This window comes from Chanos chanos, chromosome 10 (assembly GCF_902362185.1).
Source record: "Chanos chanos chromosome 10, fChaCha1.1, whole genome shotgun sequence".
In the NCBI taxonomy this organism is placed as follows: Eukaryota; Metazoa; Chordata; class Actinopteri; order Gonorynchiformes; family Chanidae; genus Chanos; species Chanos chanos.
Window position 1 is genome coordinate 39,495,798 of NC_044504.1, and position 16,313 is coordinate 39,512,110.

Here is a 16,313-nt window from a genome sequence, read left to right on the forward strand (position 1 = left end):
TGTGTTTGTGTCTCTGTATGTGGTTTAAATGTGTGTTTGTGTCTCTGTATGTGGTTTAAATGCAGCTACATGACATGGGCCCCTCCTCTGTTTCCTCCACATTGAGCCCAAACAGCGTCAGAAGAGAAGGATGCACCCTACAAAAAAACAAAAACAAAAACATCACCAAATAACAAAGGCGTTCATATTTACATGAAAACACTCGTCTCAATTCATACATTCAATCTGAAGACAAATCAAACAGTGCAGCCAATGTTTTAAACCCCTCTAATAACCGATAGACTTCAGCGTAAATGCATCCTCCATCTTGCATCATCAGACAGGGGTGTGTGTGTGTGTTCAGTGTTGTTAGAGGTTCGGACCTGATGAGAACTTCTGAGGGCACCTCCATCAAGTCCCCGTCCACGTTCCAGGGGTAGGCTCCCTCTGAGGAGATGATAGGAGTGTCTTTGGAGTCACACTCCTCATTCTCCTCAGAGGCCTCCTCAGGCCAGGAACCGTGAGAGTGAGGTCGCAGCTTCACGGCACTCACGATGTGTGTTTCCACAAACGAGAAGCTGAACTGGAGGTAGGATTAGGAAAATCTCAAAGTCTGGTATTCTGCAGTACCAAGGATTCAACAAAACTGACACGAGCACCAGTAAGTCACGGTGAGATAAAAGAGTCAGGTAATGTAATGGGTTGTATTTCATGGAAAATATAAAATGTTAGATATAAAGTAGAGACATAATTGTGATCTTAAGTCATAATTAGATTATGGTACAATTATATTAATTTATGGTAACAGGAAAAGCACAAAATATTTCAGTCTCAGCATTTACAAATTAGTAAAAATGCATTGTGTCAGTAATATCTGAATGCAAACTGAAAATCTGACATATTAAAAAAATCTATTGTTCAGAATAACTACAATTATAGTTTTTATTTTTAAAGAACTGAGAATAGGTATTCCCAGTTTTACATATTGTGTGGAAATGCTGGTCAGGACAGAAGCTTGTAACAGCTCCACTAGGGGGCAGTGGTGAACAGCAAAACAAAGTCCCTCTTCAGGCTCCTAATTCCTTGCCTAACCTGACATGAACCTGACTGTTGACCAAGCTAAAGCTATGCCTTTAGCACATCCACACAGCTTAACTTCAGCTCTGAGGTAGATCCAGGTCATAGCAATAACAAAAGTAACACACATTTTTCTCCTTTGTGGTTCTTCTGTTCAAATCTGCCTTTTCCAAGACTTAAAACACACTACAAAACCAATTTCAGAACCACGTGGGCTGTTTGAGGCGTGACACTAGAGCGCACTTTTCATTTGTGACAGTCTGGTAGAATATACCTATTACATATTACATACACATATACACATATATTCTTCTCACAGAACAGAGATCAGCAGAACAGTAAAAGAAGAAAAGTCTGTCTTGACTCTTCCTTACTGAAGCTGCGTTGAACAGAGCTGAATTTGCCTGCCCACTCACACACGTCAGAGGAGAGACAGTATCTGTCCGTCTGAGTGTGCCTCATCCTGCATGGTGTATTTGTGGAATGTAGGTTACCAAACAGCCCTGGATTGGATTGCTTAGGAAAAGGGAGACAAGGAGCCTCTAAAATGGGCTAATCTGTATTAGCCTGAAAAGTGTTTTGTGGAAATCTGACAATTGTCAACTAATTAAACTTGACAGTATGCTAATTCTGCTTAATCTGGGAAGGTAGCTAACTCCATTAGGCTCTGCAGGATTTCCCGTATAGAGTGGGAGGCAGTGTAGGATCAGTGGGGTTTGCTGCCCTCTGTGACCTGCTGGAACAGGCTTACCTGACTGCTTACGCTGTTATACCTCTTCAAGTGTTTGATGAACTCCGACCTGGAAGTGTTTCCTGTGGCCGTTAAAGCCATGCTGCCATTGTTCAGTCTGAGAGAGAAACATGGCGGTTACAGTCTGTTCCCTCCATCACAACAGCACCAGCAGAAACTGGCAAATGGCACAATACTCCAGTCCTTTAATGAACATCTCTACACAGTGAGCAGGAGTCATGTGGTGAGTCAATTTACAGCGTTGCAGGCAGACTCACAGCCAGACAGAGACTCACTCTCAAAATGCAATCAAACGACTGTTTAGAACAAAAGAAGCTGAAAGAAGGGTTTCGGAAAAGAGATCCTTAAAGAGCCGGGAGGACCTTGTTTAAATAGAGGATATGACGGCATGGCCCTGTTTTATACACGGTGCTTCACACACACAAAAAACAGCTACACATGTAAATATGAACCTTAGAAGTACTGTTCCTGTCTCATTGAGATGGACAGAGAAATTGAGAAATGGAGTTTTTTTTGGTTTTCCGTTTATGTTTGTGTGGCCTGGTTCAGCCAGCCCCTCCTCTGCGGTGAGGTATTAGGCACTGTGTTAGGTGACTCTCTAATGAACACACTTCTGAACGTGGGGCGGGGCCTGCGGGTCGCATGGACAGATGCTCCTGCTCTTAAGTCTGCTTCTGTCACGCAGTCTAATCAGAGTCATTAGGGGCTGATTAGTCCAGTTAGATGTCTTTGACCTCAGCCGTCTGAACCAGCCACTGATTCCAATCTCCTGGATTACCTTGCTGGTCACCCTGCCACTGCGCCCCCCCCCCCCGCTCCACTCAGCGAGCAGTGCCAGGAGACAGAGCTGTAGGTTAGTGTACTGATTTACCGACACACTGACCTAGACTTAAGACTTTATTGTCACGTAAGCTGGCCAACATCGAGCCTTGTCTTGTTTCCTGTCCTTAAACTGTCTAAAATGAGCATGTGTATTAGTAAACAAAGGCAGGCAGGGCAGGGCAGACGGTGAAGACCGGAGGAGGAGGTTTAAATCCACTGACCTGGTGTTGGGGGCCAGTCCCCGGGGGGCCATGGAGCACAGACAGGGAATGGCCATGACACTAATGTTCAGGTACTGGCCTTGTCTGGTCTGCCATGGACCGTCTTCCTCTACAACAGACAGACAGACACGGCTATCGTCTAACCAACAGACAGACAGACACAGATATCATCTAACCAACAGACAGACAGACAGACACAGATATCATCTAACCAACAGACAGACACAGATATCATCTAACCAACAGACAGACAGACAGACACAGATATCATCTAACCAACAGACAGACAGACACATATATCATCTAACCAACAGACAGACACAGATATCATCTAACCAACAGACAGAGAGACACAGATATCATCTAACCAACAGACAGAGAGACACAGATATCATCTAACCAACAGACAGAGAGACACAGATATCATCTAACCAACAGACAGACAGACACAGATATCATCTAACCAACAGACAGAGAGACACAGATATCATCTAACCAACAGACAGACAGACAGAGAGACACAGATATCATCTAACCAACAGACAGACAGACACAGATATCATCTAACCAACAGACAGACAGACACAGATATCATCTAACCAACAGACAGACAGACACGGAGATCATTCCCCAATGATCTCAGACACATTTTCAGTAAAACATAAAGTTGTTAAATAAAGTAAAATATACGTCCTGTACTCACCAATATTGTCAATGTCCTGGTCAGACTCAGGTCTGTACAAATATAAAATGATAGTAAAAATAAAATATTGGACAGTAAAGGATCAATGCTTTGTTGGTAATAAAGGTTTTTGGAGGTGTAGTAGGTTTTCTCTGTGTTTGCTCTTGCCCCGTTATCATTCCCTGTGTGACCTTCACTTATTACACAAAGTTGGTTTCTTTCCAATGGCCAGTCAAACAGGGGGGATGTTCGTTTAAAATTACATTGAAATAATTAGCAAAACAACTTGGACTGAGATGAAGGTGAAAACAAGGCAATGCTGCTGCCCACAGACACCTACCTCATCAGGTCCTGACTTCCTCCACCACTGACAAATAACAGCTCACACGTCTCAGGCCTACGAAACCAACACAGTCAGTCAGAGACTCAGAGACAGGCTTTACAGGACACCTCACTAACAGGCCAGACATTTGCCTTCACTCCCCAACCAGAGAGCTGTGTGTGCAATGAGCAGACAGCTCAGGGGAAGGACAGGGTGTAGGTGAACTGTCTGGTCCAGGAACACGTCTGGATCCAAACAGCACAAACGGTCATCTCACAGTCTGTGACGGGCTCACAGAGGACACAAATGTGTACCAGTACTGATAGAGACATAAAGAGAGAGAGAGAAAGGGAGAGAGAGAGAAAACAGAGAGAGGGTGTGGTGCTTACTTCAGGTTTGCCAGCGTTTTGATCATGGCAAATTCCCTCCGTTGGCTGGGTGGCATCCAGCGATGTCTCTCGGCGAGGGCCAGCGTCCGAGCACCGAAACCAAACATGGCCGAGAAACCAAAGCGCAGCAGACGGCCCAGAGAGCTGAAACTGCACACGTCCACTGCCTGACGGTGTCCTGCACAGAACACAGCACAGAGGGACTAAGTGTACAGAGAATACCAACACACTTCATTAACCATTCACTCACTGATTAAGAATGTCCACCTGATTCCATCCAGGTATCAGAATGTATTCTGTCAAAGAATAGAACACAAAGTCCTTTCATCTCATTATGAGGGTGAAAATGGATGAATTTCAATCCGCTGGGGTGATAATACAGTCATCCATTGAGTGTCAGAGTTGGCCATGTGTTCATATCTTTAGACTAATTTGCTACATATGTGTGGATAACTATGTCATAGCCCTGGATCTGGTGGCACCATTGGACAGGTCCAGTCCCACTGGCCTTCAGCATTCCTGACCTCCTTCTGTCGCTCCTACATACAGCCCGCCTACCTCATACATTATTCATGAGGCCCTGAAAATCCCGCCAGTTGGCCTTATTCACATGCGTAAATATTGCATAATTAGAAATGAAGGAGGCCTGTACTGGAACTCGTAAATACACATTATGCTCTTGTTCATATCGCACGCTTTGTGTACCAATAATGTTTTTTCTCCCTTCGTTTTGCCTTGAGGCTAAAAAGCCAGACATTTTATGACAAAAACATCTCACACAGTTTCCCATCACATAGCGCCCAGTTACTCTGTAAGTCACCGCCATACCTGTGGATATGTCAAAAAGTCAGGTCAACACTATTTCCCTGTGTGATTGTTATAATATTTTTTTAAAAACACTTTAATAATCATTGAGCTGAGAGATGGAGCATAGCATTAATACGACCACACTATCACCGGTTTCATCCTCATTTATTTGAACAGAACTGGCTCAACATCCAGTCCTAAAATTCACACATCTCTGAGCTCCCCTGGCGTACGGAGTCTGTCCGAGCCCGGAGAGAGATTCTCTCACGGGGTCACCACAGGGTCAAACATCTGAATCCACAGACACACAGAGAGTCTTCTCTAAAAGACAAGCCCTGATGTTTTTCAGCAATGCCAACCCCTTAAGGTAGTTCAGTGACTTAAGAGAAACACACGGGCCTTTCTACCACACGTCATGTTTCACTCTGATCCTGTGAGGGGATTGGACTGTGAGGCTGCGGTTCAGGCTTCGTTTCTCACAGGCACACGAAGGACACACGGCATTGCACAGACCACTTTATTCACTCTAAAACAACACAGAACAATGAAACACAATCAAATGTGTAGCTGCACATATCTACTATTTAATTCGCTTATGTAGTTCTTATTTCTCTTAAGTCGACTTCAAAGCGAGAGCTTAAATTATGATAGCGTTTTTTAAAGAGAGCCACTCTGCCACGTGTAATCCCCTGACAGAAGCCAAAGCCGCTTGTCTGTCATGCTAACCCCAGGAGAGCTCACGCAGTCGACACAATGGACCAGACATATCAGAATTAGAAAAAACCAAAAACAAAAAGCCAAAACAAAGCGAACGGACAGTCCACACCCTCTCAGAATACAATGCACAGCCAAGCCACAAAGCAGATTTTCAACAACTACTAATGCAACACCTACTATCAGATACATATATGTGCGTGTGCGTGGCGTGTGCGCGTGCGCGTGCGCGTGCGTGTGCGAGAGAAAGCCCCGTTGGTGTGTGAAAAAAGATGAGAGAACGGTGCCAGGGCTATCCCTCCTCTCTCCTGGGACGCTCTTTCGTTCCGCGGGGCCTGTTAACCGTCCCTGGCTGTTCCGAGATCGAGCGAGCGTTTGGGGCTCGCGTATCCAGCGTGTTCTTAATTAAGCAGCCGATCGCAGCCACCACACGCGCTGCCACCGCGCTAACGCCGACACTTCCAAGGCTGCGCGTGAAACCGGTGCCCCTGTGCACATAACTCCGCGGAATTGAAAAGTAAATATGAATACCATTTACATATTAATATAGTATATATTTGGTCCATAAAACCTCCGGTCCTTCAGGGCTGTGTGTTGAGAAGGCATCATTAACACAGATTAGCTGTAATGTCTAGCTGAAAGCAGGTGGTTCTGAAAGTGAGAGAAATGTACGAACCCATGATGATGTGGAGAGCTGCAGTGACAGGATGTCTGATGCCATGAACAGAACACGCCACCACATCAGTGGAACCTGAAAAGAGTCAAAACACAGTCAGAGCTTCATTTAACTCATGCTACACAGCACACACAGCAAAACACATCACATCAGATATCAATCATTTTCGCTGACATCTCACACAAAAACCCTTCATTTCTTTTTTAATTCAGACATAAAATACTGATGCTTTTCCATTATTGTGTTCTTATCACCACCCAGTCTTTTCTGCTGTTTCCTGGTACTATATATGTCAAATCACAGACAACTACAGACCCCTCTTTCTGGAATAAAAAAAAAGAAAGCAACTTTGCACAGATAATCAATGTGAAAGGGTTAATCATTGAAAGATGAGCACTTTGTTAAGGGGCATTAATTAAACTTAATATTGCTTGGTGCCAATTAAGGCAGTTTACCTTCCTGGCAGCAGCAGAGGCGAGAGCAGGTGTTTGTATTTGTACTGATTAGTGGGAGAGACAAGCGGCGGAGAACAGGCCGTCCTTGTCGGCTGAGTGGGCATTTCCTTTCATTCTGCTATCTGGCCGTTCTGTTTGCTCAGATTAACAGGCTATGAAAACACATCTCTGTAAATGAGTGGAGGACGGCTGATGGATGGACGTGAGGTGTTAGGATGGCCACATAGCTTGGCTACACACGCGCGCATATGCCTCCACCTGCCGCGGCCGCCCCCTCTCTCCACCCTGACGCCTCCCGCAGGCCCTGGCTCCTCCGGAGGCTTTGCTACGCCGAGTACCGAAGATCTACGCGAAGAGCGAACCGTTAATCGCCCGTCTGATTCGGGGCTGCGAGATTCCCTTGATGGAGTCACGTGCGAGTCTGTGGCCTGAGAAATCTAAACCCGTCTTCAGGTGTCTAACCAAGCATGACCACTCCTGAACAGAACAACTCTGCATTTTCTGTGTGGCACTATGACCTCGAAGCCTTTACTGGTTTTTAAAGGCTTTAGTGGTAGAATATACTGATACTGCTGAACTTTGAACCACAAGCACACTAATGAAGTCCATACATGTGCTGTAAAGAAAGGAACTGGTCATTGATGGCACCCTCTGAATGTGCTACATCCAGGAATGTTGAAAAAGATTATTTGCTGCGCTGAATATCGAAGCAAAAATTAGCCAGTTTAATGGAAATGTTTTCCTGGATGTTGTGTTCTGTTGGCCCTGTGATGGACTGCCGACCTGTCCAGGGTGTTTCCCGCCTTTCGCCCTATGAGCACTAGGATAGGCTCCAGCACCCCCTGCGACCCTAATTAGGATAAGCGGCTTAGATAATGAGTGAGTGGGTGAGCATGTTCTGTTTGAATATTATTTACAATATTACCTTCTAAATTGAAGAATCACTGTGCCCTCAGAACCAGGGGAACTGTATGAGAGTGTTGGAGTTTGATGTTGGATTTATATTAATGTTATTGTTGGATTGGATTCCTGAATGTATGTGATTCAAGCTAAACTCAATGTTTTGATTCTTGTGTTATAGGCTTTTTGTTGAATATTGTCATTTTGTGATGTATTTAAAGGGGTGTAGGAGGGCTTGGTGCCAGTGTCTGACATCCAACCACAGGTCTGAGGATTTTCTCTCCTGGCCTTTCTAACGCTCACACATCTCTCCTGAATAAAACAGTTTCAGAGAGAAATGTTGTGATTGTTCTGAGCTGTGACTGGGTCTGATCTCCCACTCATCTAAGACACCACAGTCTTTACACGCTGCACAAACCATCTGCTGCCCAACGGGGTCATTTATGCCTCTGATCACTGGCCACAGCACAGTGGACCCCTCACTCTCTCACTCTACAAGTGTCTGATTCTCCCCTTCTCCACGACCCCACCAAACACCAGCCTGTTCATTCACGGGGCTCCCCTGTCCACCCACACTCTGCGGATCCTAACGGGCTTCTACTGCATGACCCATCCACCTCTGCTTCAATCCAGGACTGGACCAGACCCGTCCAAGACGAACACGGGACTCGCCCACAGTCTACAGCTCAACCCGTCTGTTCTGCACCGTCCCTGGCCCAGATGCTACGTCAGCTTCTCTGATAACCAGTCTCTAACTGCAGTTAGAGGAGAAATCCCCTAGACAGCACAGACAATTAAGAGATGTGTTTCACATCACAGACTCTCCTGTTCTTAGAATCAGTCTGTCATTTCTAACATGCCTCTCATTGTCTTGGACTAGCTCATGCTTGCACTGTGTTATTCACTGTGTTTGTTTAATGTAAACATTTTTAATGATAGACCTATTTTCTCATTATTACGACATGTTGGTGTTTTTTTATCTGTGCCAGGTTGTTTCTCTTTTGTTCCAGTCAAGCTCTGCTCAATTCAAACACGATCATTCCACTTAAATGGAAAAATAGGAATATTAAAAATAATCATTAATTAATTAATCATAAAATAACCAACTATAGCAATGATTAATCACCACTGCTGACAATATTTTTGGCAATGACATTGTAGCCAGTACCTTCTGTTGTCTTACTGGTCATCAGACGGCAGTCAGCCAACGCTGAGTGAATGCTTTCATTACTATTCTTCAACATGTATTGTTCCATTTTTGCTTTATGGCTCTTGTATTATCACCAGTAGTGATTCCATATTTCACCCAGTTCGTCCTCCTCTCCCAGTGGACTCAGCCCGTGCCAGCATCGTCAGGCTTTCCATACATTACCATTCTCTCCTCCTGCCTGCCGTGACGGATGGAGCACGCTAACACGCCGATATTTGTGAGGGGGGTTTTGAAAGGGAAAGAGAAAAAAATGTCCTTGGAAGTGCAAGCACTTCTGCAGAACAATTAACTTAATTAAGCAGACAGCATGAATATTCATGAGGCAGTTAATGTCTCCCACGTCCAGGCAGATGAATGTGATGCAATGACTCGCTAGTCATGCCTGAGAGTCTCATGAAAACTGCACCAACATTTTGGTTCTTTTCCTGGAATATCAAAGAAATTAACAGTCCCACTGAAACCCTTAAGACTTGGCAAATTAATTAGAAGCCCAGAATTTATTTGCTATACATACCAAACTGAATACATTGACGTCCATAAGCAAGCTCTTAATTGGTCTATGCGACACGTTTTGCATATTTATCCTGCATCATGTAAACACGTGGGCCTTCAGTTTCTGTAATTATGGCTGTGTTGTAAGAGAGCAATAGCCCATGTGCTCTTGCTATAAAAAAGGCTTTAAACAAACATGTCTTTAAAGGCTATTGTGAAATGATATTTTCTCTCACAGTGCTGCTGCACTGACAGGTGAAGAAGAGTGGAGCACTGCTCAGGGGTGCTGTCTTACGGGTCTGATACGGACAGAGCAGGGCATTGACGGGGACAGGGGAAGAGAGCCGTGTTTGGAAACCTTTAGAGACGAGAGGTAAGAGAGAATAATGTGAGTCTATCCCTCAGGACTGATCCAAGTCTGCCACCACACACATCTACTCCTGGGAGGGGCGTAGATCTCCTCCCAGTCTGTGACAGGAAACTGTTTACAAATACTCCCGTGGGAGCCCACACTAATGAAGCGCTACACTGACCCCAGAGCAGCCAATTTACAGCAGTGCAGACTTGGAGAGCTTCCACCGCCTCCAACAACAGCACTCCATTCTGCACTACCTCAAATGACAAGTGAAGGTCAAATTGTTGGCCCAAAAAGTAGGTTCTCGCCTGTGCCCGCTTCCTGACGCCCCCCCCCCCCCCCCCCCACATACCACCCCCGCCCCACGGCCACCTCCCCTCCACTGGCACAGGAGAGGGGTCACTCATGGACACTCCCCTCCACGTTCGGTTCCCCTCTTCTCCCTGCCGAATATCGCCCGAGCTGCGGACAAACCCACACGCCACTCAGCCTCTGACGGAGCCCCACATTCCTGCTTTCACAGGGTGGAAGAATGAAATGGAAGAAGCTCCATTTCAGATGCACTGGGAGGCAATTAACTCACTGTGTAATCAGGCTCTTCAATAGGCTGCCTGCAATTACATCAGTCTGATAATGATACACTTGCGTGGTGCTGCTGCTGTTATGAACCACTTGTTTGTTTTCACTGGAGAGGCTTCACAACGCAATCTGTCTAAATCATTCTGACAGCAGAGATGGAAATTAAAACTGGGTTAATTTTTCTGTTGTCGATACCCTTCCAGAGTAATTTCATTGGCTGAACGATACAAGAGATAGACTGTGCTCGTCAGACGTGTACACTATGCACATCACACCGTGCTCTGGTTAAAATGCAAAATTTTTCAGAATGTGTTAGTTTATTTGATATCATGGGTTTGGCAGGGACAGAGCAGAGTGACACACACGCTCAGTCACGGAGGGTACATCTCATCACCACGCAGAGAAAGGTGCTCCAGATTTGGGGCCGGATTGGGACCAGCTGTCAGAGTGAGTGAGCCACCACCCTTGCTCCTCACCTGCTGGTATTATGCCCAGAGGAAGTGGTGCTTGGACAGGCGTGAAGATGGAGTCTGTGTCCCTCCCAGCGTCCATCTGGGCCCGAAGCAGCAACCCGTGGGCCACCTCAGCCACGGTGCCATCTCCCCCTACACACACCACCCTACCGCCACGGGAAAAGAGACATGTGAGTTAGCGTCGTAGCCAAGGGCTCACACACACACACGCGCGCGCACACACACACGCACGCACACACACACACAAACTTAGATGCAGTTAAATAAAAAACTGAATATGACACATAGAACAAACACATTCATGTTTGTATTTTGTATTAAAAACATTTCTATGTCTGAACTATTATCCCGATGACTGTTTTATGATTCAGAAATTACCTTCAGGAGTAATTAAAATTCCTAGTAATGCATGCCTTTGTAAGTTGAACACATTTCAATTAACTGAAATCATGATTCCCATTACATGTATTGAAGAATGGATTAAAGTGTGGATGTATTTTGGATGAGGCTCATATTTTAATTGGAAAATGTCATTTTCTTTTTCCATGAATAAGGGGAAATCTGTCAGATCTCCCCAGCAAAACAAATCATTAAAAATGACTGAGTCCACTAATCTGCTTTAAGCACATTACTAATAAACGAACCCTGTAGAATAAAGCCGATTACATTAATGTAATAAATGCCTTTTAACAATACCTCACCATCTCCCAGATAGATTAGTTTAGCTGTCGAACCCAAACGAGTCTAACAGACAGGAGGTTTGACCCTGTGCAGTAAAGATCTGAGTTTAACTGCATGATAATGTGGTCCCATGAGCTGACACACACCTAATATCAGAAACCAGACAGGTCCTCGTGTACAGACACTGACTGATACACATACAAACAGTTCATTCAGAGCTGCTCTGATTATCCCCCCCCCCCCCACAACCATGGCAACTCTACAGACACGTCCAGTCAGTAAGTGCTGACACCTCAGCACAGTGTGGAGCCTGCTTCAGCTCAGGTCGTCTACGGGACAGATACAAAGCGCAGCTCAAACAGAGGCTGGACTCGGTACACTGCCGGTACACCGTTCTCGTTTGGTCCTCTGACGTCTGATGTTCCTCATCAATACGTCTAAAACCAGACGACTCCTCTGCTGTCATCTGTCAGGGGAGGGCTGTGAAGCTATAAAACTCAATTTGAGGTGCAGATCATTAAGAGTAATGTGAGAGCAGAATAATTGTATTGGTGGTGTCAATGCTGTCCTCCCCTTAGCACTCCGTTTGTGATATTCACCTACATAGCTGCAAGAAAACCGGCTGCTTCGCACAATGTGACTTCGTTACAACAGAAAATAGCACTGTTTCATTAAAGGGGAGAACTGTTAGATTCCAAAGTAATTAATGAGTTATGAACAATTAATGAAAAAATGTGTGATTGGTTTTACGTTTTCAGACTTAATTCTTTGGAGGTTAATTAAACTCCTCTTGAACACTGTGGAGGGGGGGGGCGTCTTGGTAACGTGTGCTGCTCTTTGGGGAGAGTAAAGACAATGAGATGTAGTCTGAGTATCTGGCTGCCAGAGAGGCCTGGATCATTGTGTCAGTATTACCTTTCCTCATCAAATCACACTGGAGTCCTGCAATTCCACACATGCCTGTATATTTCTTACTTATGAATTACGGTCACAGCTCCAGGAACACTGTCTGGTTGTTTGAGTGGCAGTCAATGGGGAATATGGGAATATGTATGTGTATATACAGAGAGAGAACGGTTAAGATTCATAAACACATGGGGAACATATGTATGTGTGTGTGTGTGTGTGTGTGTGTGTGTATGTGTGTGTGTGTACGCGTGTTTAAAAGACACATAAACACATGCATGTAGTGGTTATTCATGCATTGCATGCCAGTCCCACTGACACACATTTCCCCGCTTAAAGATTAGCCTGTTTTGCAAACAACAGAAAGAGGGTTTTTGTTGGGGGTTGGGGGTAAGTAGCTTAACTATCCCTACATAGAGTTAACAAGTGATTTGCCAGACTAAAGGAAAACTCATCGTGTGCACTGTGTTATTATGTATTATTCTGTAGATCACAGACAAAAACTGGTAATTCACTGACAGTGCTGGCTCATGACACGAGCAAAAAATCAACTCTGAATCCTCTGAAAGCATCCATCATCACAGCTCAGTAAAGCAGTTACAGAAGCAGACAGCCCACTCGGAGCTGATCCCAGTGTTTCACCTGGCACACTGTGGTGTGACACAGAGTCTGTAAACAGGAAGAGAGATGCTAGCGCTGAAAGGGAGAGGCCGTGAGCGCATGCAGGTTCACAGACTGAATCTCACCACAGTTCTTCCCTTCACCTTCTCCATCTGTCCATCACATCCACCCACTTATTCAAGGACACGCCAGCGGGAGGCCGAGAGCTTCCTGCAGCCCCGGGCAGCATGTCTGCTCTGTCACACCCCAACCTCAGCATGATCGCTCCATCACGCACCATCCAAACCCCACCCAGCCCTATACAACAGACCAGGCCCGTCTACACCTCTGCCTTGTCCTCCCTGTTTGGTTTCCCTCCTGTTTGGAGCAGCACGTTGAGTTTTAATCAAAGACTAAAAGACTCACTTCCTCTGCTCCCTCAGACGGCAGACTGAATCTGTGGAGTAGTTTTATGTGATGGGCTGCAGACTGAGAGACTGTAGGTATTGAAGAGGAGCTTATTGTGAACGGAGCGCACAGGAATGCCAGGGTGGTGTGAAAACCCCCACCCCAGCAGTCCGCTGGATGGAGGCACTTCATCACTGCTTCCAAAATAGGTAATTACAGTTCCACCTGCCATGTCCACGCCAGAGAGGCCTGGCGTACCGGAGCGCCGCGCGGCTGGGTCCTGCCACACGCTGCTCTAATCAAAGCATTATCACTCATTTCTCAAAACCTGCCCCTCTCTCTCTCCTTCTCAGTCACTGCTTTATGTATCAGGGCTAAATGAAAAACCTTTACATAAAAAGCCTTAGCAGAGGAGAGCTGCGTGCAGAGGAGGCAGGAGTGGTCTGTCACACGACTTTCTCTCTGTGCCATCTTCGCTCACGTCCCAGCCTGTGAAAAAAGCTGCCTTTTAATTAGAATTTCCCTCTGCTTGTGCTCAAGTGACTGTGCACCAGCGTGCGACGGTCGCTTTCACGCCCACTCCTGAGTGACAGAAAAAGAAACAGATTGGCAGCGTTTGCCGCACTAGACATAGCAGTCTGTCTCCCTCCATAACACCGTACAGTCTGTCTCCCTCCATAACACCATACAGTCTCTGTCTCCCTCCATAACACCGTACAGTCTGTCTCCCTCCATAACACTGTACAGTCTGTCTCCCTCCATAACACCGTACAGTCTGTCTCCCTCCATAACACTGTACAGTCTGTCTCCCTCCATAACACTGTACAGTCTGTCTCCCTCCATAACACTGTACAGTCTGTCTCCCTCCATAACACCGTACAGTCTGTCTCCCTCCATAACACCGTACAGTCTGTCTCCCTCCATAACACTGTACAGTCTGTCTCCCTCCATAACACCGTACAGTCTGTCTCCCTCCATAACACCGTACAGTCTGTCTCCCTCCATAACACCGTACAGTCTGTCTCCCTCCATAACAGTACAGTCTGTCTCCCTCCATAACACCATACAGTCTCTGTCTCCCTCCATAACACCGTACAGTCTGTCTCCCTCCATAACACCGTACAGTCTGTCTCCCTCCATAACACCATACAGTCTCTGTCTCCCTCCATAACACCGTACAGTCTGTCTCCCTCCATAACACCGTACAGTCTGTCTCCCTCCATAACAGTACAGTCTGTCTCCCTCCATAACACCATACAGTCTCTGTCTCCCTCCATAACACCGTACAGTCTGTCTCCCTCCATAACACCGTACAGTCTGTCTCCCTCCATAACACCATACAGTCTGTCTCCCTCCATAACACCGTACAGTCTGTCTCCCTCCATAACACTGTACAGTCTGTCTCCCTCCATAACACTGTACAGTCTGTCTCCCTCCATAACACTGTACAGTCTGTCTCCCTCCATAACACCGTACAGTCTGTCTCCCTCCATAACACCGTACAGTCTGTCTCCCTCCATAACACCGTACAGTCTGTCTCCCTCCATAACACCGTACAGTCTCTGTCTCCCTCCATAACACCATACAGTCTGTCTCCCTCCATAACACCGTACAGTCTCTGTCTCCCTCCATAACACCGTACAGTCTGTCTCCCTCCATAACACCATACAGTCTGTCTCCCTCCATAACACCGTACAGTCTGTCTCCCTCCATAACACCGTACAGTCTCTGTCTCCCTCCATAACACCGTACAGTCTGTCTCCCTCCATAACACCATACAGTCTGTCTCCCTCCATAACACTGTACAGTCTGTCTCCCTCCATAACACCGTACAGTCTCTGTCTCCCTCCATAACACCGTACAGTCTGTCTCCCTCCATAACACCATACAGTCTGTCTCCCTCCATAACACTGTACAGTCTGTCTCCCTCCATAACACCGTACAGTCTGTCTCCCTCCATAACACCATACAGTCTCTGTCTCCCTCCATAACACCGTACAGTCTGTCTCCCTCCATAACACCGTACAGTCTGTCTCCCTCCATAACAGTACAGTCTGTCTCCCTCCATAACACCGTACAGTCTGTCTCCCTCCATAACACCGTACAGTCTGTCTCCCTCCATAACACCGTACAGTCTCTGTCTCCCTCCATAACACCGTACAGTCTGTCTCCCTCCATAACACTGTACAGTCTGTCTCCCTCCATAACACCATACAGTCTGTCTCCCTCCATAACACCGTACAGTCTGTCTCCCTCCATAACACCATACAGTCTCTGTCTCCCTCCATAACACCGTACAGTCTGTCTCCCTCCATAACACCATACAGTCTGTCTCCCTCCATAACACCATACAGTCTGTCTCCCTCCATAACACCATACAGTCTGTCTCCCTCCATAACACTGTACAGTCTGTCTCCCTCCATAACACCGTACAGTCTGTCTCCCTCCATAACACCATACAGTCTCTGTCTCCCTCCATAACACCGTACAGTCTGTCTCCCTCCATAACACCGTACAGTCTGTCTCCCTCCATAACAGTACAGTCTGTCTCCCTCCATAACACTGTACAGTCTGTCTCCCTCCATAACACTGTACAGTCTCTGTCTCCCTCCATAACACCGTACAGTCTGTCTCCCTCCATAACACCGTACAGTCTGTCTCCCTCCATAACACCGTACAGTCTCTGTCTCCCTCCATAACACCGTACAGTCTGTCTCCCTCCATAACACCATACAGTCTGTCTCCCTCCATAACACTGTACAGTCTGTCTCCCTCCATAACACCGTACAGTCTGTCTCCCTCCATAACACCATA

At 46.2% G+C, this 16,313-nt stretch overlaps 1 protein-coding gene across 1 annotated transcript in view; it reads right to left on the minus strand.

The window, feature by feature from the left end:
* Nucleotides 1–55: 55 nt before the first annotated feature.
* cerkl (CERK like autophagy regulator) overlaps nucleotides 56–16,313 on the minus strand; it is a 43,659-nt gene continuing 27,401 nt past the window's right edge. Inside the window, 8 exon segments of the mRNA XM_030785842.1 lie at nucleotides 56–137; nucleotides 363–562; nucleotides 1,808–1,904; nucleotides 2,851–2,989; nucleotides 3,856–3,929; nucleotides 4,244–4,421; nucleotides 6,441–6,515; nucleotides 10,908–11,050. Coding sequence (XP_030641702.1) covers nucleotides 56–137; nucleotides 363–562; nucleotides 1,808–1,904; nucleotides 2,851–2,989; nucleotides 3,856–3,929; nucleotides 4,244–4,421; nucleotides 6,441–6,515; nucleotides 10,908–11,050 — 988 coding nt within the window.